This window comes from Excalfactoria chinensis, chromosome 3, assembly GCF_039878825.1.
Source record: "Excalfactoria chinensis isolate bCotChi1 chromosome 3, bCotChi1.hap2, whole genome shotgun sequence".
Taxonomy (NCBI): domain Eukaryota; kingdom Metazoa; phylum Chordata; class Aves; order Galliformes; family Phasianidae; genus Excalfactoria; species Excalfactoria chinensis.
The window spans coordinates 1,377,229-1,404,453 of NC_092827.1; the positions used below are offsets into that span (position 1 = coordinate 1,377,229).

At 48.2% G+C, this 27,225-nt stretch overlaps 2 protein-coding genes across 6 annotated transcripts in view; one reads left to right on the forward strand and one right to left on the reverse strand.

Moving 5' to 3' along the window:
- The window catches only part of RUNX2 (RUNX family transcription factor 2), a 201,910-nt gene that overhangs the window by 144,407 nt on the left and 30,278 nt on the right, over positions 1–27,225 (reverse strand). For 3 of the 5 annotated variants that reach the window (XM_072332918.1, XM_072332920.1, XM_072332922.1), the window contains exon 1: positions 1,826–2,125. In XM_072332918.1, the coding sequence (XP_072189019.1) occupies positions 1,826–2,125 (300 nt within the window). Of the gene's footprint in view, positions 1–1,825; positions 2,126–27,225 lie in introns of those variants that run through there. The other 2 variants (XM_072332923.1, XM_072332919.1) reach the window with 2 other exon arrangements.
- The window catches only part of SUPT3H (SPT3 homolog, SAGA and STAGA complex component), a 242,743-nt gene continuing 235,647 nt past the window's right edge, over positions 20,130–27,225 (forward strand). Inside the window, exon 1 of the mRNA XM_072332924.1 lies at positions 20,130–20,480. The gene's annotated coding sequence lies outside the window, so the exon portion shown is untranslated. The remainder of the gene's footprint in view (positions 20,481–27,225) is intronic.

Here is a 27,225-nt window from a genome sequence, read left to right on the forward strand (position 1 = left end):
CCTTTATGGCCAGACACACCAAAACCAGCTCTTTCAGCTGTTTTCGCCCCTTTTATTTCCCTGACAAAACAAAGATTGCATGGCTGGCATGCACGAAACAACCCAAGGGGTCGTTCTGGAAGCACTGGGGTGCAGGGCTGCTCCCAGGCTGTGCCCGTGAGTCATTACAGGCAGGTGCTCCCTACCTTCCCCACTTGAGGACGTGGTTGGGGGCTCTGTGTGGCCGTGTGGGGCAGCGGGGAGGATGGAGGGCTGTAGCACACAGCACACAGCACACAGCACACAGCACACAGCACACAGCACACAGCACACAGCCGGTGCTGCTATTGCAGGTTTTAATACATGTTTTCCTTTTCATCTCTCGGGGATGGAGGCAGAACATGAGAAGCGGCGCTCACGGTGCGGTTCTGTGCACCCCCCCACATACACCCCGTGGAGGCTTCCTCACCCCTGAGCCAGGAGAAGTGAGCGTGTTCCCCCATCAGGCCCCCAATCCCTGCACCAAACCCGTGTGTGCCCCCTCCCCAGCTCCAGGAGCTGGGACACGAGGCTGGGATTCTGGGGGTGCCCCCCAGGGAAGGTTTGGAGGCAGCACCCGTTCTGCACCGAGCACTTGTGAATGGGTGAATCTTGTTATAAGAAAACTTCTTTTCTTAAAGGAAAGCTGCTAAGAGGCTCAGTGGGGTGCAGTGGGGGTGGCACAGGGATGGGGGGAGCCCAGATGGGGGACAATGCATTACGGCAATGGAAATAACTAGATTGATCCCAGAGGCTGGGAGGGTTTGGTGGCACAGCACACACCGCAGCACGGGGGGGCACAGCGTGCTCTGCAGGATGGGAGGGCATGAGAGGGTCTGCAGAGGGGGGGGGGAGGATGTTCTGTGGGACAGAGAGGGGACAGGGAGCACTGCAGGGCACAGAGGGCTCAGGATGCACAGTGGGATGCGGGGGCATGGCAGATAGAAGGATGGGGGTATGTGAGGCACTGCCAGACTGGGGGGGCAGGAGGAACTGGAGCATAGAGCGCGGCACAGAAGAACCTATAGAGCCTTAGAACACATACACTGAGCAGAGGGAGTGCAGAAATCAGTGAAGGATGGGGGGGCACAGGAGGCAATGCAGCACGGGATGGGGGGGGGGGGGAAGGGGGCACAGGAGGCACTGTAGGGGGCACAGAAGTCGCTGTAGGATGGAGGAGCAAAAGACACAAGGCAGGATGGGCACATGCAAAGCAGCTGTTGTAGAATGGGGGGGGCACAGAAGTCAGTGTAGGACAGAGGGGGCACAGAACTTATTGCGGGATGAGGGGATGCACGCTGCAGGATGGGGGGGTGGAAAGGGGACACAGAAGTCAAAGAAAGCCCGGGGTGCACAGGAAAATGTGTAGGGTTGGGGGGCACAGAAGTCAGTGCAGGATGAGGCGCTGCAACAGAAGTTCGTGCAAAACGAGAAGGGGGCACAGAAGTTACTGCAGCACGGGGAGGGGGGGGAACACAGGAGTCGTTGCGGAGGGCGGGGGGGCACAGAAGTCACCGTAGGACGGGGGTGCACAGAAGTCAGTGCATGGGCTCAGAGCTCAGTGAGGCGAGGGAAGGGGAGGCACAAGAGGATGGGGTGGGGGGGGGGCACAAAAGGAACGATGGGATGAGAGGGGCGCAGAAGTCATCGCGGGAGGCACTATGGGGGGGGGGGGCACGGCAAGGCGAGGAGGGCATTGCGGGCCGGGGGGGGCGAACACCGCAACGCCTGCGGGGCGGAGGTGGTGGTGGTTGGGGGGGGCGGGGGGGCGAGCGGTCGCTGTCAGCGCGGGGGGAGAAGCGCTCACCTTGAAGGCCACCGGGAGGGTCTTATTGCAGCGCCAGTGCGAGGGCAGCACGGAGCACAGGAAGTTGGGGCTGTCGGTGCGGACCAACTCGGCCGGGTGGTCGGCGATGATCTCCACCATGGTGCGGTTATCGTGCGGCCGCAGCCGGGGCACGGCGGCTTCTTGCTGCTGTTGCTGTTGCTGCTGCTGTTGCTGTTGGGCTACTACGACCGGGCTGACCTCGCTCATCTTGCCGGGCTGCAGGCTGCTGGAGGGGGGGCTGAACCTCCGGCTGGTGCTGGGATCTACGGGAATACGCATCACAACAGCCACAAGTTAGCGAATTGGGGGGCGGGGGGGCGGGGGGGGGGGGGGAGCGGCGGGGGGATCGCTGGAGGAGGCGTGTAGTGAGGGGTGGGGGTTGGGGGGGGAAAAAAAGTCTTAAAAACAAAATAGCGAAAAATGGGGCGAATGAAAAAACGGAGCGTTTGTAATAAAAAGAAAAAAAAAAAGGCGGGGGGGGGCGGCAAAAAATCGGGCGGAAAAAAAGAAAAAAAGCACGGAAAAAATAAAAAACAACAACACAACACCACAAAAAGAATAAAAATAAAGCCCCAGATCTCAGTCTGTTGTCGTTATTTGCTCGTAACGCGGGGCTGCGCTGCCCTCAGCAACGCCCGCCGCAGCGGCTCCGTCCCGCCGTGCGTCCCTGCCCGGAGCCGCTTCTCCTCCGGCCGGCCGTCCTTCCAACGCTTCCAGCCGCCGCTTCTGCCCTCAGCGCCGCACGACTCGCTCTCCTTTTTTCTTCCTCTCCCTTCCCGTCCGCTTTTCGGGCTTTAAGAGTGGGCGAAGGCAGCCGGCTGTGCTCGCCGCTTCAAGAGGAGCGTCACTCGCAAAGAGCGAAGGGGAAACGTCCCGGTTTCCTCCGAAGAAATCTTCCTCCTCCGGCCAAACAAACGGCGAAGAAAAAGGGAGCGAAGCCGAAGCTCGGTGCCGGGACTGCGGTGCGAGGAGCGGTGCGGGGCTGAGCGCCGGGAGCGGCCCGTAAGGAAGATCGGGGCTCAGGGCGAGTCCGGCGCCCGGCTTCCCAACGAGCGGAGAGCGGGCAGCATCGTCGGGAGGGGGGAAAAAAAGAGGAGAAAAGGCACCCAGAGCAGCCCTCTGCGGGCTGATTCCGAAACTATGCCCGAGGAAACGGTGGGGAAAGGCAGCCTCGGTGCGGTCCGGTCCGGTTAATTGAGTCGCTGCTGGATCCGAGTCCGGGGAGCCGAACCGGGTAATTGAAATCGCTCGTTTGGTTTGGTGGGGTTGTTATTTTTTTGGGGGGGTGTCGGTTGTTTTTCCCCCTTTCTCTCGATGAACAGCAGCAGGCAAAAAAAAGTCACTATCTCAGCAGTCATTCAGGTGTCGCTTTGCGGGAGTTCCGCTCCGCTCTCCGAAAAATCGCGTCGGTCGAGAACGATAAAGAAAATATATATATATATATATATATATAAAAGGCAAAAGCAACAAAAGTTCTTTCGGGTGCCGAAGAGCTGCGCTCGGGGAGGCGGAGGAGCCGAGAGGGGGGAAAAAAAACAACACACAGGAAAAGAGAAAAAAAAAAAAAAAACAAGAAAAAAAAAAAAAAACAAGAAAAAAAAAAACTCCGCAGTCTATTTTTTTTTTTCTTTTTTTTTCTTTCTTTCTTTTTTTTTTTTTTTTTTGTCCCGAATGTGGTTTTTTGGAGGCTGGGACTTCTAATGATTAGGGGGTTTGTGGTTTATATATACGGGGCTCTCCGGTTGGGGCCATCATTATGCTGATGAGAGTCAGCAGCAGCACGTGGTGCCGCGCTCCTCAGCCTTCTGCAGCCTTCAAAATAAATACAACAATGTGCATCCCACCCCCCCCAACCCCCCCCAAACCCACCCCGTTCCCCCCCCCAGGAGGAGAGCCCTCGCCTGGAGCCGCCCGCAGCCGCGGGGAGGGGGCCGGGCCGGAGGAAGAAGGGGGGGGGGGGGGTCCGGAGAGAGGGGGGAAGGGGGGGGGGGGGGCGATGCGCTCAGTTGCGCTCCGGGTTTTTTCCATTAACACTTTGGGGTTGATTTGTTTGGTTGATTTGATTTGTAAAAGAAATAGAAAAAGTCTTGTTTGCAAGTATTATATCTAGAGCGCGAGGAGAGAGCCGGTGCTCAAGGGTTTGTGCTGAGACTCCGGTAGTCTAAAGCCTAAAACATTTCCTTGAATGAATGAAAGCTATGCCAGCATCCCCCCCATTCCCCCCCGCAGACTGTTAAGGTAAAGGCAGGCGGGTTTGTTTTCTCCCTTTAAAAAAAAATAAAATTAAAAAAAAAAAAAAGCAAGAAAAGGGCAGATCTTATTAAAAACAATTTACATACCCAATGGTAACAAAGTGTCGCCGCCTCCCCGAGCAGACAACGACCTATCACAGCCCGCCCGCTAATTTCTAAGGCTCCCCCCGCCCCGGCGCTTCCCCTCTTCCCCCCTCCTTCCCCCCCCCCGCCTTGCCGCCTGCGTGCAGCCCGGCCCGGCTGCGGTCCGTCCGGCTGGGGGTGCCGAATATGGGGCGGGGATGGTGGGGGGAGTTTGTGCTCCGTACCGTTTTCGCCCAGCTGTTACGAAGCTCAGCTCCGCCGCTGAGCGCCGGCCGGACCCCGCGCAGAGCCCGGCAGCTCCACGGGGAAGAGCGGAGGGGGGGGGTCGGAGGAGCCGCCCCCCGGGTCTCCCCTCGCCCCCCGGGTCTCCCCTCGCCCCCCTCCCCGGGGTGCGGATGGGCAGAGCGGGGCGGTGCGCGGCGCGGAGATGTGCGGCTCGGGCACAGGGGAGAGCTCTCGCTCCGCGCAGCGCCGGGGCCGGCCGCTTTCTTTCGTCCCTCCTTCTCCTTTCCCACGATCGTCGTAAGGAGCGGCAGCCCCCGACCCGTTGAGTTGCCGGCTCTCTCCTTCTCTGCTTTCCCCTTTTATTTTTATTGCCTTTTTAATATTCATTCTCGTGTCCATGGATGCGGACGGTTCCCACCCGGGTACCCAAACCGGAGCTCGCCGTGCGCCTTCCGAACGACGAGCCCTCCTCGGCACACGGGCGCACTCGGAAGCTCTGCTTTACCGCAGTAGCAGTAAGAAAATATATTTGCGTAGAACGCTTATGGCCGCGTTTCTCCCCGCTTTGGCCGAAGGGGAAACACATTCCACTACGAAGGTGCTCCGAGGAAGGCGAGAGGCTCTTAGAGCCAGCTGCTACGTGTGCCCGGTGGCCGTGATTTATTTCATTTCCAACCAGAAGATACGCTTCCAGTTTTAATTACTTGTATACTAAAAAAGTTTTACGGTTACCTCTCTTCCTGCTAAAATAAAATAAAAACTTAATTAGAATCAACTCAAATAAGTTATTGGAAGCTACCGGGGTAAGGTTTATATTACTGTATTTCTATAAGCACTGGCACAGGTTGCCCGAGGAGGCTGTGGATGCCCCATCCCTGCAGGCATTCAAGGCCAGGCTGGATGTGGCTCTGGGCAGCCTGGGCTGCTGGTTGGCGACCCTGCACACAGCAGGGGGTTGGAGCTGGATGAGCACTGTGGGCCTTTGCAACCCAGGCTGTTCTATGATTCTACAATTCGAAGGTCACTTAAAATAGTCCCTGGTTATTTATAATGCCGAAATAAAACTTTCCGCTGAACGCCCTGACGAAGTTTCAGGTTATCTGGCACAGCTGATTTTCAGTCTCCAAGCAAAAATTCCCTCTCTGCTCAACATTTACACAGTGAGTGGGAACTCGGTGCAGCCTGGAACAGCTCACAGCGTTAGGAGTTTTATTTCAACGCTTATGGACAAATTAATAAAAGCACCGGGAAGGTTTATGGAGCTGCATGAGAGCTGGATGGGATGTTTTAGGGCGAGCGATTGCTGTTATGATATATAGGATCTGGAACTCGGGTTTGGCTGAAGCAGAGAGCAACCCCGCTGCTCGGCTCTGCTCGGCTTTCACTGCACAACTTCTCGGAATTGAAGCCCCGGTTGCAAAATGGGTCATATTTTAAGATGTGAAGAGAATGGTAGGAGGTTGGTGAAAAAAGAAATGTGCTGGCGTTGCAGATTGGGTCTTAACAAACACCTTCAGCTCCGCGTTATAAAATCAGATGTTCGCCCTCACGGCTGCGTTCGCTGCAGTCGTGATCAAGTTTTGGCTTTCTCACTTGTAACCGAGCTGTGGATACGGCTATAATGACATTGCTTTCTGCCAGAAAGGTGATGTTGCAAACAGCACAGGGGTTTGTTGATGGTCGCATTTATAAAAGACAGGCCTAGCACGCTCCTGTTGCTCGGGATGAAAAAGAATTGTCACATTCAAAAGGTTCCAACCTGGACGACGTTCCCTAAATAAACAGCTGTGCTGCCAGGCCGTGGGGCTGCAATGTGCTGTAAATACAGTGACTGCAGAATGTATTTTGAGCTGTAGGAGTAAATGGGCTTTGTGAAAAAGGAGAAAGCTGATGGGTTCACCGGGTTTGTTATTGCGTCGGGTATTTTTAGTCAGAGCGACGACTCCAGCCGTGTCAGCAATTATTACTGGAGCTAAGGACGTGCCAATGCTCTCCTTCCAAAATCTGCCTTCCCAAAGGTTTAAATGCACTTGTGAAAACGTGCATTGGGTCAAAACACAACAACTTTGGGGAGCTCTGTGCCACCAGAGCTCTGCCTGAGTGCCATTCATTCCAGCAGGGCACGAGGAGCTCCGCTGGCTGCTGGCAGTGTGCAGCCTTCACTGGGGCTGCAGGTGGGCTGTGTGCCCTGCTGTGCATTGCTTGATTATCCTGGGTAGGACAAGTACTGACCCCACACTGTTGGGTCTGTGCTGATGAGCTCTGCAACAACCACATCCATACTCAGGCATGGGACAGCTCTGGACTGTTTAACTACTGTATCCCTGTCCCACTGATTTATGGCTTAAATAAAGCACAACTTGTGACCTGCAGTTCACAGAATGCCTTGGGTTGGAAGGGACCTCAAGGATCACAAAGCTCCAACCCCCCCACCACAGGCAGGGCCACCAACCTACATCCACATTGAATACCAGCCCAGGCTGCCCAGGGCCCCATCCAACCTGGCCTTGAACACCTCCAGGGATGGACGGGGCATCCACAGCCTCTCTGGGCAGCTGTTCCAGCACCTCCCCACTCTCACAGTGAAGAACTTCCCCATGAAATCAGTTGAAAACATTTAATATTTCAGCACCACACACATCCTGCTGCAGGGCTCTGCTCTCCCCCTCCCTGCCTGCAGCCCTTGTGCCCCCTGGGGTGGTGGCCATGCTGGAGGGGCATGAGGCCACCAGTGACCATAGGAAAAGAAACCAGAGCCCTCCCCTCATCTTGAAGCAGCGTTTTAAAGAGAAAGTGTTTTCTGTGTTTCCTGGCAGTAAGAAGCTGTGCATGCACTACGACCAGAAAAACCTTCAGCCTGTCCTTTCCCAGTAAACGATATTGTTTTCTTGCTTGCAGCGTGCAATCTAAACACGAGCAGCAGGAAGCTGTTAGGGTCCCAAAGCTGGGGACAGTCCTTTTTTTTTTCCCCCTCTGTACAATTTCAGACCAAACAAGCACATTATTTCAGAGCTATAAAGGCTAAAAACTAAACTTACTTTTTCTTCCCTCCCTCCCTCCCCCCCCCCCCCCTTTCAGCATATACGAGAGCAGTGAGTCAAACACTTCACGGTTATTTTTTCTGTTGACCTCAATGAAAACCGGTTCCCTCGACTAACTGTGAGGAAAGTGGGTGGTAGAACTGTTTGTAATTAAAAAGAGTTTATACATTTGGAACCTTGCAGAGTCCCCGTGTTCTGAATGCTGTGTTTAAGAGGCTGATGAAGCGCACTGTGGCCAGATACAACTCCAGAGAGCTCCACAGAAGAGAATGTGAGATGCACGTCAGACTGGAGGGGCAGAGGTGGCTGTAACGCTCCCAACCACAAGCATTCCAGATCCTTGCCTTACTCTCTTTGTGTCGCAATGGTCAGGATTCCCATTGTTAATCTATTCCCAATAGCATGAATGGCAGAAATAGTTTCTAGGCAGACTCTTTGTTAAGAGTGTGAACATGGAAACTGGAGCGGTACAGAAACGTAATGCAACATTTCTCCTAAAAAAGGATGGAAACATACAATACCGAAAGCCTGCAGGAGTGGAATGGGAGACCAACATGTGGGTAATGCTCAATGTAAACACAACGTACAGAGTAAATCAACTATTTGTGCAACTACCGAGTTTGGTCTATTTTTTGCTCTTTCTTTGCTGAAAATTCCCTCAGATGAAGATCTGAGCACAGCCAGGGCACCCCAAGGGATCAGCAGCGTTACTGTATTGATGGCAGAACCTAATCCTGAAATTGCTGAGCATGCTGGTGACGTGTGAGCACAAAATACCCCCTCCCCATAAAGCACTGTCCCAGAAACAAGCCATAAGAGTGGATGGCCAAAGATTAACCATCACAGGAATGAGCCTCGTTAGTATTAAATACAAAACCCTTCTGGCAGAAGAAGTACTATAGGTGAAGCTGCCGGCTGTATCTGCAGTTAAGCTCGTCTGCCACTTTCCAACATAAGACCTCGTTTTCACTCACATCACGTTGCCAAATTTGAACAGCTGAGGATGAGATTTTCAATCCTAAATCTGCCCCAAGCTCTTTTTTCCTCTATTTTGGAAGCTCCCATCAGGAATAGCGCTGCCGCTTTCCAGAGCGATGTTAAGACAAATACACATCGCTTCTCTAACGTTACAGACTTCTTAGAGACTCATCTCAGTATCTTTTCTAGAGCAGGAATGGGAAGCTTTACCAAGGAGGAGAAGAACGGGGAGGAAAAATCAGATAAGTTCCATTTGTTGCCCTTGACCAAAGGGATCCACCCAGACTTGGCTGAGTTATGAGCTTCTGAAAATTGTTGAGGTTTTTCCTTGCGCGTGCGCAGTGGGAAGGAGCAGCTGGCAGCCGAGCTCTGCAAAGCCTCCACTGCGGCCCTGGGCTTCAGGCAGGACTGGATCTGCTATCAGCCCCGTCTGACCAGTATTCTCAGACATTGGGCTGCACGGGATGTTTTAGGGGAAAGGATAAGAAAGCCTGGAGTCAGCAGTGAGATATGGGATGTATTCCTCCTTTAAGGTCTCATCCTAGTTAATAGTAGCTTGCAAAATATCTGAATGTTTGTCAGCAGCTCGGTTTTAAATGGTGTCTTTTAGAAGTCTGGCTTATGCTGTCAGTTTGGATGTCAGTTCCATGCGGTTTCTTGAATGGTCTGTTTTGAGGTGATAGAAAAGAATAAAACATACACATTCTGCACATCTCTTTTATAATGTACTTCAAAATTCAGGCACGGTAAGTTTCAAACTATTTGTCTCAAACGCTGATCAGGCTCTTAAAAGGAATTTAGGTAATTAATTAAGATCTTCATCGTTAACACTAGACATTGCCCCATCCCTGCAGGCATTCAAGGCCAGGCTGGATGTGGCCCTGGGCAGCCTGGTCTGGTAGTTGGCGACCCTGCACATAGCAGGGGGTTGGAGCTGGATGAGCACTGTGGGCCTTTTCAATAATGAAGCCAGGCAATCAAAAATTTTCCTAATATAAGCATAAGCAAAATGATACAATCTGGAAGTATCCAGGAGGAATGAGGTCCTGACAGAGGGCAAGGCGACCAAATCCCTTTCTTGTAAGCCCGCAGCAGCTCCCATTCCTACCCAGCTTCCCTTTGTAGTGGAGGAGATGCAGCAGCTCTTCCCAGCCTTGGAAGGCTTTCAAACACGCTGTGCTTGGCACCCTGAGGTTAGCGTGATGTTGAGCAGATAAAAGTCTGTGACATGAAAAGGCAGATCCCACCCTCTGGTTATTATTACTATTATTATTATTATTATTATTTTTTCTCGGTAAGAAAGAAAGCAAAGCCTTATTCTGTTTGCAGTGCCACTGCATTCCATGGGAGCCTTCAAGGAACAAGGTGCTGCCTCACCACGGGGCAGCTGGCTGCTGTGGGCTGGTCCTCGCACCCTTCACTGCCTGAGTGCTGAATAATACGGCAAGTCTTTCAGCTCTTCCTTTCCACCTTATTTTTAAACAGCTAAAATATATCTTCTTTTTAGGTGTGAGAAAACTACGTTCCACTGTTTTGGACAATTGGAGAACATGGTCTGAGGGAACGAGAGGAAAACTCTGTTTACTAAACACCACACGAAGATTGCCACTGATAGTTTTCCTAAGGAAATTTATGACCTGTGTGAAGTAAATAAACTCCCTTTTTGGTAAAGAATCTGCAAGCCAATCATTCATGCTCGCTTAGAGACGTTACTGTTTGTGGCGCTTTTATGTGGAAGCTTACAGTGAAGGCTGATGTTATGTCTGAAATAGACAGCTGGCATCTCTGACTGAAAAACAGGCATTTCTGACATTTACTCATCGTGAGATTCTGAAGAGATGAAGGCACGCGCACTCCGATTCAGGAAAGAAAGAAAAGACAATGGAAGGACAATTCTAATTCTCGCAGCTAATACGTTATCTTCATGCAGATACTTGCACGCCCAGCTGCATTTACTGGCAACTGCTGGTGTTTCGTACACCTGAAATAAACAGAGAGCTCTCAGTTTGTTCGAGATGTTCAGTGAGTCTGAGAGCTGTCTGGGCTGCGAGTCTGTTTGCTCTATCTTAGAGTAAATTAGAATGGGACAGACGCTTCCCTTCTCCTGGCTGCCCATCCTGTTCTCCCACCGTCATGCTCCTTCTCTCCCTTTCCTCTCAGTTTATGCTCTGGATCCACGTGATAAACAGCTTTTCTAGGGAACCATGAAAATTGAGGGGAGGGAACTTCTGCAGCATTTCTGTACTGGATTTTTATTAATGTGTTTCTCAGGTGTAAGCAATTAAATGCCAGGCTGGATGTGGCTCTGGGCAGCCTGGGCTGCTGGTTGGCGACCTTGCACATAGCAGGGGGTTGGAACTGGATGAGCACTGTGGGCCTTTGCAATGCAGTCTGTATTATGATTCGATGACTCTATGAAATGGCTTTCAGTGGTACCCCTCTTGATCTACAGTGCTGCGAGAGGAGAACTGAGCTGCTCTTATCTACGAAGCCTGCCTAATGTAATATATGCACGCCATATATATGCTTACTTTCTTTAGGCGATCGTATATGGAATTATCAACACAATCTTTAGTAACCGCTGTTCTATCCACAGAAGTGTTCTGAATTTACAAGTGCCTTTCTGAGTGATGATCCCATGTCCTTAACTCACCCCACTGTATTTCAGCACATACGCTACGCAATGTCACTGGGGCTTTGCCCTCACCAGAAAAATGACCTGTTTTTGACAAGAAGCGTCAAAATTAGTTTTCCACCCTCAGATTCACTCAAGTAGCAGTAGAAGTGGTTGCCTTGCTGGTGTGGACAAGGTCGGGTGAGCTTTTTGCTTTCTGTAGCAAATCATGCCTGTCGGGGGCTGGAGGGAGGGCTCTCCTGCAGAAGGCAAACAGGGTTTGCCTCAGAGTTGGAATCCCAGTGTTTGTTGCAGTAGGGCTGAGCTTGGTGCCTGCGTCCACATGGGGGGAGCTGCTGTTTTCAATGCTGCCCAAGATATAGGGAGAACAGGCAGGCGTTTCCACAACAGCTGCCAAAAGCACACCATTGGGGTAAGTGCGGGGCTCTGAAGGATTGGCAGTAAGAAGGCACAGTGCCACAAAGTGATGATAGTGCAGAGTGTGCGGTGTCAGCACGGACTCAGATTTTCTATGCCAGCCTTTATGTGCAGAATGTTGGATGACTGTCAGGTTTTCTTGACATACTTTTCTATTTATTGTCTACGTAAACATGGCATGCAAGGGCGCAAGCCAGTCATCCCAACTGGATGTTGTTATAGGATTATGCAGTGGAATTTAGAGAGACATCAGCTTGGATAGAACAGTCAGTGGAGAAGAGCACCAATGCTGTAAGCAAGACATTGATATCCTCATAACATGAAGCTGATGACATTACACATGATGCTGAAGCTTGCAGACCTGTTATATGCCATGTCCTCTTCTGTGAAAAAAACCTAAGAAGCTAGTTTGGCAAAACAGACCAGTCCAAGTGTTTCCACTTCTCAGATGCTTGTTATTAACTGACCGACTCCATGGGAACATCTTGAAAAAAGTGGATTGCCAGAGAATCCCAGAACGGCCTGGGCTGCAAAGGCCCACAGTGCCCATCCAGCTCCAACCCCCTGCTGTGTGCAGGTCACCAACCAGCAGCCCAGGCTGCCCAGAGCCACATCCAGCCTGGCCTTGAATGCCTGCAGGGATGGGGCATCCACAGCCTCCTTGGGCAACCTGTTCAGTGCGTCACCACCCTCGGGGGGAAAAACTTCCTCCTCAGATCCAACCTCAACCTCCCTTGTCTCAGTTTCAAACCATTCCCCCTTGTCCTATCACTGCCCACCCTCACAAACAGCTGCTCCCCCTCCTGTTTATATGCTCCCTTCCAATATTAGTTTTCTTTTCCTTTGGTATTTGTTTTTGCAATTGGGCAAAGGAATAAGTAGCAGATGAGGAAGGAAGCTGAAGCAGAACTGATCAAAGAAGAAGCTATTTTGCATGGAACGTTTAGCTGAGCTTTGCAATGAGTGCCATAAGACACTATTTTGACCAGAAATGAAACACTTTGCCAAAGGATTATTGTTTTATCTCTCTGTCTGTCTCTCTATCTGTGCAAGATCTTACAAGGACAAAGGGAAGGTTAGCTTCCTCACTCACTCTCACTTGTAATTGCATCTGTAAAAGTTTAGAACTATGCACGATCTTTCCTGACCGTGCTGGATGCCATTAGCATTAGCATATTGCCACAGGAGAAGAATCTAAAACGGACTGTGAACTTTGTAAGAAACCTTCCAAAAGCCTCCCATCCCTCAAAAACTTTAATCCCCAACTAGGATCCGACGTTCAGAAAGCTCTCTAAAATATATGAGCTGTTCAGTACGCTCACGGAGTTGATAACAGTCAGAGTTCTTTTTTTTATAATGAGAAAATCCAGACCTATATTTGAGATGGGAAAAAGTAAGTTTTGAAAAGACTGCTCAGTCACTGCGCTTAGACCTGGGATCTTTTTAGTTCTCTATGCGTTTGGCATTGTGTCTTTGCAGTGGCACTGGGATGTGTTTCCATCACACAGCGTGGAAACTGGAGAGAAGTAGGAGAACAGAAGTATATCCCACTTGACATCCCAGCTACATAAGTGATCAAAGCTGTCAGAGAACACCTTGCAAAGACAAGGAACACTGCCTAGAGAAAAGGTAAGAATATTCTCAAGCGTTCTTCTTAACCAAAAGAAAGACAGGCGCACCTCATTGTACCCTTGTACTAAAGAGAGGCCTTACCGCTTTGCTGTGTGATACAGATCACGCGTTATTTTACACTGGAAGCTCAGTTATAAACCCTAAAACATAAGGGCCAAGTTCTGCTCTAAGATACACACGCGCAGCCCTGATGGACTCAAAGAGGGCTGTGTTCGTATGTTTAGCGATGGAATTTGGCCCTAAATATTTAAACATTTATTCAGAGCAAAAAAGCTTCTCTGATACATTTCTATCTGATATCTTATGTACACAGATTACCACCGCTGGGCACCCACATTAAAGGATATAATGTTTTGGAGGACCATAAGCTCAGCATTCTACCTGCTCCGCGTGGTCAAATAACATTAATTTGTTTCAGGACATTGAGGAAATTAAATCCTTAGCAACCTGTGGCTGATGTTATTTATTCTGCAATCCAGGAGTAATCTGATGCGTATTCCTGGCGCTATTCCCATATCTCCAAAAATTATTGTTTTGAATGTACCCAGTTCTGGGAGTTTTCCTTATATTAATATGCAATCCAGGAAGGACTGACGGCCCCCTCTACTCACTGCTTCTCTGCACAATAAATCTCGAGTGTTCTGGTTAATTCCCACTTATCATTCAAAGCCCTGTGACAGGAGTCTGTAATAAACCAAGCACATCATTTGGAAATAGTTAACCTGAGGATCCCACTTGCTCCCTGTGCCAAAATGACACCAAATTTATTCTTGTTAAGGATACAAAGGACTCAGAAACATGCAAGCTTTCTGAAAGCAACATAATGTTCCAATTTGTATACCTAATATAAGTGAACAATACAGAATGACATTTTCCTTAGACAAATGGCAGCTGGAGGAGAGCTGCATTCCATGTCCAGGCACCTGAATTTAGTTGTTTACAATGCAAATGTTTACATTTAATTTAGCTCCTTAAGCTCCCATTATCCTTAACAATAATCTAAGGCTCAATTCACTCTCTTAATCATCCAGTGCCATTAGAGATGTTTTGAGTTTCCTAAGAGATGGCTAGGGGTTGGCACATGAGTCAGTACCAATAGGAGGTCCTTTGCCCTTTGGAAAGGCTGGTGGACACCAGACAGCACAGCCCAGAGCACCTCACACTGCAAGCTAAAGTCAGCCCTAGTAAATGCAGTCAGTGGCTGGTAGACAGCAAGTCTCATGAGGAAATGGAGGTGTCTACCTTAGGATGAACTGAACTGGTTTCTCGCTTGCACTAACCACGTTGACTGAGTTTCCATTGACTGTAATGGGAGCCTAAATGCAAACCAAGCGTAGACATTTAAGTTTTGGTGATTACACCTGAAACTGAAACCTACTCCTGATAACTCAGAATATATACTGTTATTAGGGTAATGGCTGTGCTTTGGGTTCAGCCAGGGCTAAGCTCGTTTGGTTGTGGCTTTGTGCGGTAAGGTGGTTTCAGTTAAAAGGTGGCAGGCAGGAGTAATAAGCAGGTGTGATTGCATGGCTGAAGAAGCTCTCCTTTTGCTTCACCGAGTTCCTTGAGATCCATCTGGAAAGCTGCTCTGTAGCCACTGGAGCGTCTGGTGACTGGTGTCAGCTCCTTCCCTTGCTTGAGAGAACTGGAGCTCTGCCTTTACTGCTCCTATTTTTAAGTGGTTCACACACTGCCATGGTTTTTTGGGGCACAGTTTCCTAAGACAGACACTGCAGCAAGACTTAATTTCTGTTGCTGGAGCCCTCAGACTGCAGCTCTCTGTTCATGGAGGTCACCTTTGAGTACTTCCTTCTACAGAGGCAGAGTGCAGGTTGTTGCCAAAATGCTGAGGACACTTTAGGAGTAGGTAGGAACAAAAAAGATTGTTAGTAAATCATGGAACGCTGGGCCTTGCACCCAGGTCTTGTATCAGTGCTAACAAGGTAAGTTATGAATGATCCAAGACCAAGGAATTCTTAACTGGTACAAATCACTATTTGGGTTTGCTCTGGTGGTTATCCTGGCTGGGATCAAACTCTAAGCATTACTTCAGATAACATATACAATTATTAGCATAAGTTTCCTTGACTGTGTGTGGAAACTCTTAACCTCATTTGTGGAAGCCCTGGTTTTACTTAATCTATGCTCTCAATCAGGGCGGTTGATCTGATAGGCTCAAGGAGTCGGTGGAAGGGACTGGGGCCCCCCTTCAAGTCAGTGGACTCAGATCACTCAGTACCAAAAGTCTGCTTTTATCCTGTTTCCCATTTCTTTATCCCGCTGCTTACACGAGTGTGTAACATGGTGTTGGTGTTAGCACGTGTGCAAAGTGACTACTACAGATGGAAGCTCTTGGTCAAAGCCGGATTACACAACACAAACCTTGATCTTCAAGATCATGAAGCTACCTAATTCTGTTTCTCCAGGTCTTTAATTTTCAGGCACTGGAGCTGCCTCAAATCCATTTTGGCACACAGCGCATCATTATTTTCATATCATGCTTGTCTACTCTCCTGCTTTTATCCCTGTGAGCCAGGAGTGAATAAGAGTTGGCAGCTCCATACTCAACTATTACATTGCAGAGTACGCTTTAATCAGTGCCCTAATAAATAGCACGCCCAATTAATTGGGACAATTGCCAGCAAACCAATTCATTTCCCTACACTTCAGTGCTTGTAAATGATGGATAAACAGCACGCTTGCTGCTGTCTGCAAGCACATTTGTTGTAATTAACAGGTACAATTTGGTGTCTGCTGGCATATGTTTCCTCAGTACTGCTCAGTTCCCTGTGCCAGTGCAGTCACCAAAAGTAAATAAAGGACAGATTTCCTTTCCAGTATTCCCTTAAATTGATCTAGTGCCTTTCTGTTAAGCAAAAAATAAATAAATAAATAAAGTAACTGAAGGAACTTCTTATGTGTCGTATTACTGAATGGTTTTGACAATAAAGTTGCTAAATCTATTAGCCCGTTTTGGTTTTAACTTGCACATCAAATACAACTTTGCCATACCACCAAATAAGTTAAAATAAAGGAAAGGGTTTTTGCTGCAGCTCTTTAACTTCATATTTTCTACCAGGGGTTGCATGACAGTTTGCTTTAAAGTGGTGTTTCCTTGTGCCTGGCCTACAGAGGAACAACATATCTGCAATGGGTATATGCTATGATTTACTGTATGCACGTGACACTGTCTCTCATTTGGACACCCTTTGCCAGGGAATTACACAAAATTGAACACAGCAAACTTTTCTAATCCCTGCATTCCTCACAGATTGCTTTTATGGAGACTGAAGAATTACTGAAAGTAAATGAATTGGAAAAGGGAAACGGTACGGGGGAAATCTCAAGAAAGGATCTTAAAAACCAGCGTGGCTGCGGATCAACTGGGGATAGAAACATTCGTGTAATTAAAGAGAATATCATTTGTGGGTTATCAGAGAAGAATTGCCCGTGCTGGCGCTCCCTTGGACTTGTTGGCAGGAGGAAAAGAACCGCCCTGGACCGCTGCATACGGTTCCTTATTAGTTGTGGCTTCTGCAGAGGCTCCATCTCTTCTTTGGAGCACGGAGGATTTCTTTCATTACATAATCTGGATACGTTCTTGTTTTAAACAGATTAATTTCTTTTTATTTTCTCGTGTGTGCGAATTTTCTTTGCACCGATGCTTCTACGCTGAAGTTATTATGCCAAAGGAATGCAAGCGTCTAAAGTAACAATGGCTCATTTTCCTTTAATGACTTTGTCGACAGGATGGAGACATTTTTGTGGTGTGATGAATTCACTCGGTCTCCCGTCGTGTTTTCTCCACATGCTTTGGAAACTCTTTCTCTTTCCCCAAGAGCTGCGGCCATCCACTCCAACGAGCGCTTCGTTACTTTATATTCATTGTATTTAAATGGCACCCCAGCGGTACTGACCTCCTGGGATGATGGATGTAAATTATATGCTATGTAGGGGAAAATCAAATCCTTCTCGGACTTCTTATGTTATGCAGAGAAATAAAAGTGAAAACAAATGACAGAGAGCATCAGGCCTATCCAAAGCAGAACTTTGTAAGCGTTATGGTTTGAGCTGAGTCCAGTCTGTAAAAATGCTGAGACAGTGTACGGCGACCTTAGGATCTGAAGGGTGACCAGAAAAGGAACACGATTTTTTTTGTGCCCTTTTTTGGTTCTGTGTAATACATAACAAAAGCTCCATCAGGTTTTTCTCTCGTCTGTGAAGCTTTGTAAGAATTCAGACTTGCTGAAGGAGCAGCCCTGGCACTTTTACCAACTACACAAGCACACAGTACTGTAAAGCACATTGTGCTCCTCAGTCTTCTTTGTCTTCTGCTGTTTCTTTGGTTGTGGTTGGACTCGATGATCTTTAAGGTCTTTCCCAACCTGAGCAATTCTATGATCCCATGATTCTGCTCACTGCATTTTGTATTGATATGAGATTTCACAACCAGTAAATGCTCGCCTTGCTCAGCTGCTCTGCCAGAAGTTATCACCCATGCACTCAGCAACAGAGGGAATGTTCTTTCATCAGCCCAGCCCATCTTTAGCATTAGCTCAAACCACTTCTGAACCAGTAAGCTCTCACTGTGGGCAAAAGCGTTTTGCAACACAAACAAAATTCATCAGTAAAAAAGTTCTTTCAGTACTTTTTCAGGCACCTCACCGAGTCACATTGGCTCTATTCATGCTCCTGGAAATTATGTAGTTCACGCTGGACACATTAAACCATATTATCATAGTAATTCCCTTATTAAAATTGCCCTGCAGAATTGGCATAGTAACTTCTCTATCTTGTGTATTTTCACATTAGTCTGTCCCACCAATTCTGATATACATATAGATATGGCTGATGGCACAGCCATACTGCCTGTAATGCAAACCTCTGGCAAATCACAGAATTTGGCTAAAAACTGGAGCTGTCTCATGAAAGACTGCGGTATCTCCAACAACTTGACAGAATACTTTGATTTTCCTTTTGGCCAGGGAAATGCTTATCAGTAATCCTCCTTTGGCTGGGGTTGTCCAGATGCTTTTTAAAACACATAGTAGGAAGGAAAAGTTCAGGTCATCCTCATTGCAGTAAGAATTAGAATTCGCTATAAATGCAAGACTCAGCTATCTTAGTCGCTCTGTGTTTTGCTTGCTGCTGTCAGTGCTCAGATAGCAGCTTTACTGTCATAGACATAAGCAGCAGAAGGGAGAGCAGCGAGCAGCAGAATTGCCTCATCCTGCTAATGCTGGTGTGGGAGGTGGGAGTGGAGGAGGAGGGAATGGAGGGACCGTCAGGTGTCTGTATGAAGCAGTGAGGAGGAATGGGAGTGAAGGGCAGCAGAGTTAAAAGGAAAAAACTAAAGGCAAAGTAGAATGCAGGAGAATGAAACAAAGGTGAAAAGGCAGAAAATAGGCTGAATTCCAAATAAGTTGGGATCCAGATGGCTCCTAGAGCATTAAGATCATTGCGGTGGTTGTCAAAGTTTCCTCCTTCTCTTATTCCTCCAAAAAAAAAGAGCTTAAAACACTGCAGTGCATGTACAATTGTGTTGAGCAGCGTGCAGCAGGAAGGTGGGTTAAATATGGCCAGGGCCAAGTGTTTCTTTAGCTGCTAGCACCCTGCAGGCCCTCAGGAAAAGCAAGGTTTCTACATGTCATGAAGACAGAAAGCACTAACAGCCACTCAGCACACCGCTGTTGGTCACCGTTAATCATTCCAGTTAATAGAATGACACAAGTGAGCCTGTCTGTCTACAAACCTGACCACTGAAATGAGCGAATTGGATGCACCAAACCCCAGAGCTACGAGGTACTGAGAGAGGTTGAGCAACAAAAGTGCAGGAGGCAGGTGTCTGCCTTCTGTGTCCCTTCAGCCTGCTGAGCTGACACTGCAGGGAGAAAGAAGCACTGCTGCAAAATGGAGACGTAGGCCCTGCCTATGTGACACGTTAGGACTGAAGCCATCCAGACGGACCTCAACAAACTCGAAAGGTGGGCTTGTGTGAACCTCATGAGGTTCAGCATAGCAAGCATGCATAGCAAGGGTATGCATGTGAGTTGGAGTAACCCCAGATATGTATACAGACTGGGAGAAGAGCCCATTGAGAGTAGCCCTGCGGAGAAAGACATGGGGGTCCTGGTGGGTGAAAGCCTGAACATCAGCCACAGTGTGCACTTGCAGCTTGGAAGGCTAACGGTATCTTGGGCTCCATCAGCAGAGGGGTGGCCAGCAGGGAGCTGATTGTCCCTCTCTGCTCTGCCCTCGTGAGGCCCCATCTGCAGTGCTGTGCCCAAGTGCGGGGCTCACAATACAAGACAGACAGGAGCTGTTGGAGAGGGTGCAGAGGAGGCCACAAAGATGCTCAGAGGGCTGCAGCACCTCCCCTATAAAGACAGGCTGAGGGAGCTGGGATTGTTCAGTCTGGGCTGTGGATGCCCCGTCCATCCCTGCAGGTGTTCAAGGCCAGGTTGGATGGGGCCCTGGGCAGCCTGGGCTGGTATTCAATGTGGAGGTTGGTGGCCCTGCCCAAGTCAGTGGGTTTGGGGCTTCATGATCCTTGAGTTCCCTTCCAACCCAAACCATTCTATGATTCTGTGTGCAGAAAACATTATTTAACTACCACAACGTGTTAAGCTCCTAGCTTGACTGTAGGATGCATTAAATTTAGCAAGACCTATTGGAATTTACAAAGCAGCAGCACGTTCATATTTGCACACAGGTGGGGAACACGGAGCTGCAGCAGTCAGCCCCCATGAGCCGTACAACGACAAACGGCGGCGAGAGCAGCCCGTTCTGCTCGATCCCTTCCCGGTTTGGAGCAGCCCTCACAGGAGCAGCCCTCACAGGCCGCACCTGCCCGCGGTGGGCGGGAAGGCAGCCGAGGAGGGTGGGGGCGAGGGGAGGCGGCGGCAGCGGCGTGCAGGAAGCGGCGGCGGAGGGAAGCGGCGGAGGGAAGCGGCGCAGCAGTGGCCCCGCCTCGGCTCCTCCCCTCGCCCTGGGAGGCCGCGGCCGCCGCGCAGCAGACGGAGACGGCAGAGCGCCACGGCCGCCGTGTGGCGGAACCGGCCCCTCCCCCGCGGGCGGCGCCATTTTCCACCCCCCCTCCTTCCCCCCCATCGCTGTTTGAGCGTCTCCGCGCCGGAGCAGCGGCCAAGGGGGGAGGCCGCGGCCCGTTGGCCCCGCTCGTTTCTCGCCTCGGTTCAGGCGGCGCGTAGAGTGGAAGGGACGAGGTTCAGTTCCTGCCTCTCGCTTTCCTGTTTCGGACAGCCGCACACGTGGGGGGGGACCGGGCACCACCAAGCTCCTACCTTCCTTCCTTCCTCCCCGCACACCTCAGCCTCCTCCATCCAACATCCATCCATCCATCCATCCCCGGGGTGAGCCTCACAGCGAGTCGCCGGCGCGAACGCAGCCCGCCCCGCCATACAGAGCAGGGTCGCTCCCGCAGGGGGGGGGGGTGGCCTGGCGGGACATTGCGGAGCGGGCTGCGGGGCGGGCGGGGGCTGCCTGCGGGAGCTCGCTGCTGAGCCGGCCCTGCGCACGGCGTTCCGTGCCTCGGGCGGTGCGAGGACGGAGCGCTGCCCCGCCGGGCTCCTCCATCGGGAGCCCCCCGCGATGCCCGGCCGTGAGCGGAGCCGGGTTGGCGGCGGAGCTCCCGCATGGGCTTTACTCGTGGCCTGTTGGGCGCGCTGGACCCTGCCCTGCTGCTTTTGTTGTTGTGTTTGGGAGAGGGTTCTTGTTGGGACTTGGAGTTATGTAACCGAGGTCAGCCCTTGGCCTGCGCTGTGCTGGGAGGTGCTGTTAGCTCCTGTCTCCCTGATGCTGCTTGCTGGTGTGCTCTGCAGGGGGTGGGCTGGACTGCTGTGTGCACAAACAAGAAATGATGGGTTTTGGTTTTTTTCTTTTTGCTATAAATAGAGCGTATCCCTGCAGACTGTTAAATACTGAATCTTAGCGATAGCTGCTGTCTGGGACAATATTCAATATTCTCTGTGTAGACTTTAAGTGGTTTTATTCAAGGCCAGGCTGGATGCAGCTCTGAGCAGCCTGGGCTGCTGGTTGGTGACCCTGCACACAGCAGGGGGCTGGAATGGGATGAGCACTGTGGGCCTTTGCAACCCAGGCCATGCTGTGATCCTGTGGTTATTTACTGGCTGTATATCCATATGTGCTACGTACAGATGAACTGCTGTGAGTTCCTAGAAGTTATACAAATGAATTCTTTGCAGTCTACGAATGCAAAACAATATCTATGCAAAACACTTATTACTGGGTGCGTGGAGGCAGGGGGTAAGAACCCGGTGTTGTGGCCTGCCAGACGTGTTGTGCTGTATTATTGGCCTGTTGTGAGACAGCACATTTCCAGAGAATGAACCTGTTTCAGGGGCTGCGGTTGTGTTGGTGATGTGCTTTAGCTTTCTTTTGAAGTCTTTGCCCTCACTCCCACTCTATTCTCTTCCTTGGTACAGGCCTCTCTTTCCTTGTGACATAAGGCACTGCACCCAGTGCTGTGCTGACTTACTTGGCAGGGTGCAGTGCCTCTGAGAAGTAAATGAGGAATCCCTCTATGCTTTACTGGCTCTTTATTCACATGTTTTGTGTATATGAGTTTGCCTGAGGTTTAACAGAATTCGGTAGCCCTTGGACTGTTTTGCAAAGTTCTGTGTGTCGTAACTGAGCGTTACAACCAACCTGTCAAGGACTTAATTTTGGATAGCACGGAATGGAGCTGTTTGAAATGGGATCAGTCAGTTTGTAACTTGTCACAATAGGTAAGCTGTTATTTAGCAAGCTGCAGGTGCTCTATGAATTGCTTACATACCATAGTCTGAAGTGATACTGAAGGTTGTGTTGCTGTTGCCATTGTGCTGTGGTGTCCTTGAGCAATGAGCCCAGGTTGGATGTGTATTTCTGGGTCATTATTACAAGACTGTTTTAAGGCGTGAGGCCAAACTTAAGCAAGTGATTAACCTGTAGAAACTAATTGAGTTGATGCTCTTGTTGCAATTGTGAAATATCCAAATGTGTTGATATGCAAAGTATGTAAAGATAAGGAAACTAGTTAGGCCTGTGTTCTCATGGAACTGGGCAGCAATGACTCAATTAGAGCTTACCAGGAGCTGGTCTGAAAACAGCATGTCAGAGGTACTGGAAATAGTATTGATTAGATCTGTCATTTGTAGTGCTGCACATAATCGTTATTAATTTGAAGTAACACTGTTAAGTATTCATCTGCAAGCTAATGCAATATGGATTTCTATTTATAAATAACCCTTGGCTTTTCACTACTCCTGTATTTTAGGTACGTTAGAAGTGTTATGTTTGATTACAATCAGTTTCACAGAATCAGCCGTAAAGTTTTTAGTTCCCCCAGCTGCCATTCTGTCATCCGTAAGTAACTGTAATGGTAAAAAGAGGCCAATGGCTCGTATGGAAAGGGTGAGCAGTTGGCTGAATATTTGACTAGTGATGCTTCACTGAGGATTTTTCATATACTTGAGGACAGTGGTGGTGGTAAAGCGTGAAAAGCTGATATGCCAGAGTATTCAATTAAGGTCAGGGTTGGAACTGTACTAGGAATGTTAACAGCTGTTTATGGGTTGTTTATAAATGTTCATAGTTGTACATCAGCCAGTGAACAAAAGACAGCTCAGGGTGTTGTGGAAGGAGGAGGATCAATATGGTGGGTTAGGAAGGCGGCGCCATCTTGAAAGCAGTTGAGCAGATGGAGGTAGATGAAAGAAAGTTCTATCAGGAGAGATGATACAGAGGAAAGCATAACTAAAAGCTGTTGGTAAGAAGATGATAAAGTTGGTTTTGCTTTGTAGAGAATCCAACAGCGTTAGCAAAACCTCAGAATTAAGGTACTCTAGATGGAACTGAGAGTAGATGTGAGCCTTGATGCTGATGGAGTTTCCTGTTGGCAGGTGAGCAGCAAAGTATGCTGGTAGAATTAGCTTGGGCTCTGTGTATTCATACATGAATGTTTTGCTCTTCAAGGAACACAAAGTGTTGAGTAAGTTACAGGCTGGGGTCTGTTAGAATCCTGCCTGCAGCTTGTAAGGATTCAAAGCCAGTTTCTATCACAAGACATACAAGTATGCTATATTTGCTTTCCTGAAAGCAATCAGTGGTCACTTTGGGAAGGTTACGGTCACTACATTTAACATCTTTACAATCGTTAAAGAATTGTTACAGAACATTCAGAATACTGCTAAAATAATGCATTATGGGGGGGAGATGAAACCCACAAACCTATTGTTAGTGCAGTTAAAGTTACGGGTATGAGAGCTGGATTCTGGAAGCTATGGAAACTTTTCTGTTGGTTCCGGGACGCTCAGTCTTTGTGCTGTTTGGTTTAAGCGTCTTTAGGGAGGAAGAAGAAGTCATTGGTGTTAATGTGCAGTGCCATTTACTGCCTGAAGTGACATGGAGCTCTGCATGTTGCGTTCAGAGGGAGGTGAGCGTATCTGCTGGGATAGCTTTCCATGTTTGGTCGGTAAAGAAAAGGTAAAGAGGAGAGACAGCTCTGATTAGACTTCAGTTAGAAACTCTGAAGGATCTGTAAGCATCTCCAGATGTGGAGACATAACTGTGATGTAATATTACGCTGTGTATTTCTCAGTCGCAAATAAAATAGTTACATCTGTGTATTAATATTCTTTCAGTAGTCCAGACCGTTCTGTGGTCTATTTCTGAAGAGGCTTAAATAACTGTCATGTCTAACTCACGGATGGACAAATAATAGCTTAAAATATGAGAACATTCTGAGCCATTTCATGTAAAGTACAGACATCATTATGCATAACTGGATCAGGAAGTTGTGCTTTAATCTGTAGCTGGTTAGTGACTTTTCTTTCCCTGCTAAGTCAGTGAGAGAGTTGTGCTCGCTCATGGCTTTCCTTTGAGGTCTTCTGTGTACAAAGATACTGTCTTACCAGGTGTGGGAATGGACATCTAGGATTACTTTCTGTCTCTGTGTGTGGAGCACTACAGTTGTAAAGACAAAATCAGTGCAGTAGTGTATGTACAATGTATGTGGTTGTCTTTTCAATTCTGCTCCTATGTTTAGAAGGCCAGCCTTGCACGTGTTCAGTGGAGTTTACAGGTGCTTTTTTTTTCTTTATACGGGAATGCACCAACCAAAATCTGATTTACTGTAGTCAATTCAGATCGTACACCTCCAGTCCTAGAAGACTATATCGTATACTCTTACGTGCTGGTGAACCTGTGCCTGCAGCAGGATACTCCATGGTAACAAAAAAATTAACTAGTTGCCCAAGGAGGCTGTGGATGCCCCATCCCTGCAGGCATTCAAGGCCAGGCTGGATGTGGCTCTGGGCAGCCTGGGCTGCTGGTTGGTGACCTGCACACAGCAGGGGGTTGGAGCTGGATGAGCACTGTGGGCCTTTGCAACACAGGCCATTGATTTTCTGAAGTAAGGGATGTGAATACAAAGCCATTACTTTTGATTTTGTGCTAACTAATAGTCATCTTGGCATTTAGTTCCTGCTTTTGTTTTGTTTTGGTTTGGTTTCTGTAGATAAAAATATCAGTCTTTGCATTTTTTGCATGATTTCAGGTTACATGCAAAATATATTCATAAAGAATGAGAAAAGAGAACTGGTTCAGTACCCATAGTGGTTGCCTGTTTGATAAATGACGTGATTGTAAGTTCTACGGTAATGCATTTAATGGAAGAGTCCACTTGTTGGACCTGTGGTATTTTACCTCAGCGAGAGAGCTGGGCCTATGTTTGTCAAGAAACAACTTAGAATTCGTTTCCCTCAGCCAAGAACTTGTCTCTGCTGTTTTGTATAGAACAAACACTGTTTTCTATTGTGACTATTTTATCTAAAAGATATGGATGTCACAATAGATGTTTTAAAATATTTATATTAAGAAGTATATTCTTCTTCTTATTGTCAATATTGCAAGATTCTCCTTATGGGAAAAGAATCTGTGAAAGCTGGGTGTATTTGGGTAGGACCTCCTAATTGCTGCTTGTAGCCAGCGCTCATCAGAAGCTATCTTCTTTTTGCTAGAGTTCCTGATTAAAATATGGCATGTTGAAGTAATCTGTGACCTAATCTGAACATCTGAATTCGTTTTATAGAATATGGCAAACAGCTGCATTTCGGTTTGGAGCTAAAACAAATACAGTATATTGACCCACTGAAGATTACAGTGGGCTTTTCAGTCCCATGTTAGCTGTACTTATTGAAGAAAATTGATTTGAGAACGCTTCTGCTTTTGAATTATTATTATTATTATTTTAATGTCCGGAAGAAAGGAAATAGAACATGCGGATGATGGGACTTTGATGTGTAAAGAAGTTAATTATCTAAACCATCAAACAAAACGTGGGCTGTGGAAGTAATTATTGTGAAGGGGCTGACAAAGCCTGACAAGCTGTTGGTTTTTTATGTCAAGAAAATGCTGTACACCTGCTTGATTTGAAAGTTAAATCGTCTGGTTGCAGTGAGAAGAGCAGAGTTGTTGGTGAAGCAGTAGCTGATAAGCTTTCAGCTCCCTAACCGATACTTGCACAGATGTACAGCCCTGAGGTTTTTGAATGAGGCCGTTCTCATCCATTTGGAGGACAGGAACCTTGAAAGGTATTTAATCTAAAATAGGACAGTTGCAAATCACAGCTGTTCTACTGACCCAGCAACAGCAGAACTGCCCCATATTGTAGGGGAGGTAAGAATGCCTCCTAAATGACCAGAATAATACCCCTTGGATAAAGCAAAACGTCTATTGTAGATGTTCAAACAAAACAGCCATATGCTTTAAACGATCCTGTTAGTTTAAAGAATAATAATTCAAGCTTAAGTAAAAATCTTGAGTTTATCTGTTGCTCAGTTTTTTAAAGTTTAAGGCACATACAAATGGTATATTTCAAGGTGGGTTTTTTTCCTACTTATTGGAAATGTTAACCGAGTTGTTCACCTACTTCATAGAATCATAGAATGGCCTGTGTTGCACAGGCCCACAGTGCTCACCCAGCTCCAACCCCCTGCTGTGTGCAGGGTCACCAACCAGCAGCCCAGGCTGCCCAGAGCCACATCCAGCCTGGCCTTGAATGCCTGCAGGGATGGGGCATCCACAGCCTCCTCAGGCAACCTGTTCCAGTGCTCGCATATTGAATATGTCAAGACTTATCTTCCCCCCCAACGTGAGAGCTCATTGGTAAAGACTAGAAGGATTAATTGCATGAGCATTATATACATTTTTTATCTTATTTTTCGAGTAATGGGATAATGCTTCCAAATGAACAAAACAAAACCCTCAAAGAAACAATATGGCTGGCATTCTGAGGGTGTTTACAGGCCTGAAGCCTGGATCATATGTGTAGATCAGGTTAACAGGTTGCCCAAGGAGGCTGTGGATGCCCCATCCCTGCAGGCATTCAAGGCCAGGCTGGATGTGGCTCTGGGCAGCCTGGGCTGCTGGTTGGTGACCCTGCACACAGCAGGGGGACGCTCAGTCTTTGAGCTGTTTGGAGCTGGGTGAGCACTGTGGGCCTTTGCAACACAGGACATTCTCAGATTCAGTGATCCAAAGAAATTGATGGGTGCTCTGGGGATTGCAGTGAATGGGAACACAGATGAAATCCTCTGTAAAGTGTGTGCTTTATGGAAGGCTGTCAGGCAGAGCAGTTTGGATGTCTAACATTTATGAGTAAGAGTTTCCATGGTCTTCAGTAAAGCTTGAGGATAATTTGTAGTCCTATTGGCTTTGGGAGCTATTGGTGGTAGGTGGGTGGCTGAACTGGATGATCTTGGAGGTCTTTTCCAACCTTGGTGCTTCTATGATTGTCTGTGTTAACTTTTATTGAGCAGTACCGGTAGTGTGGTGTGGAATATAAATGTATAGTTACTAAAATGAACACAGTTTGCCTCAGTCAAATAACAAAATGTAAAATACAGATAAATTTCTGCTATGTGGGTATCACTGCAGCTTCCTCCTTAGTCCCTTCTGTATGAGTATACAGCTTTCCTAGAAACCCTCTGTCAGCTTCCTTCACGTGACAGATGCACTTAAAAGGTTTTATTTTTTTATGTCACTAATTTGATTGTTTAGTTTCTGTGACTCTTTGGTAACTGCTGATTATGGCCG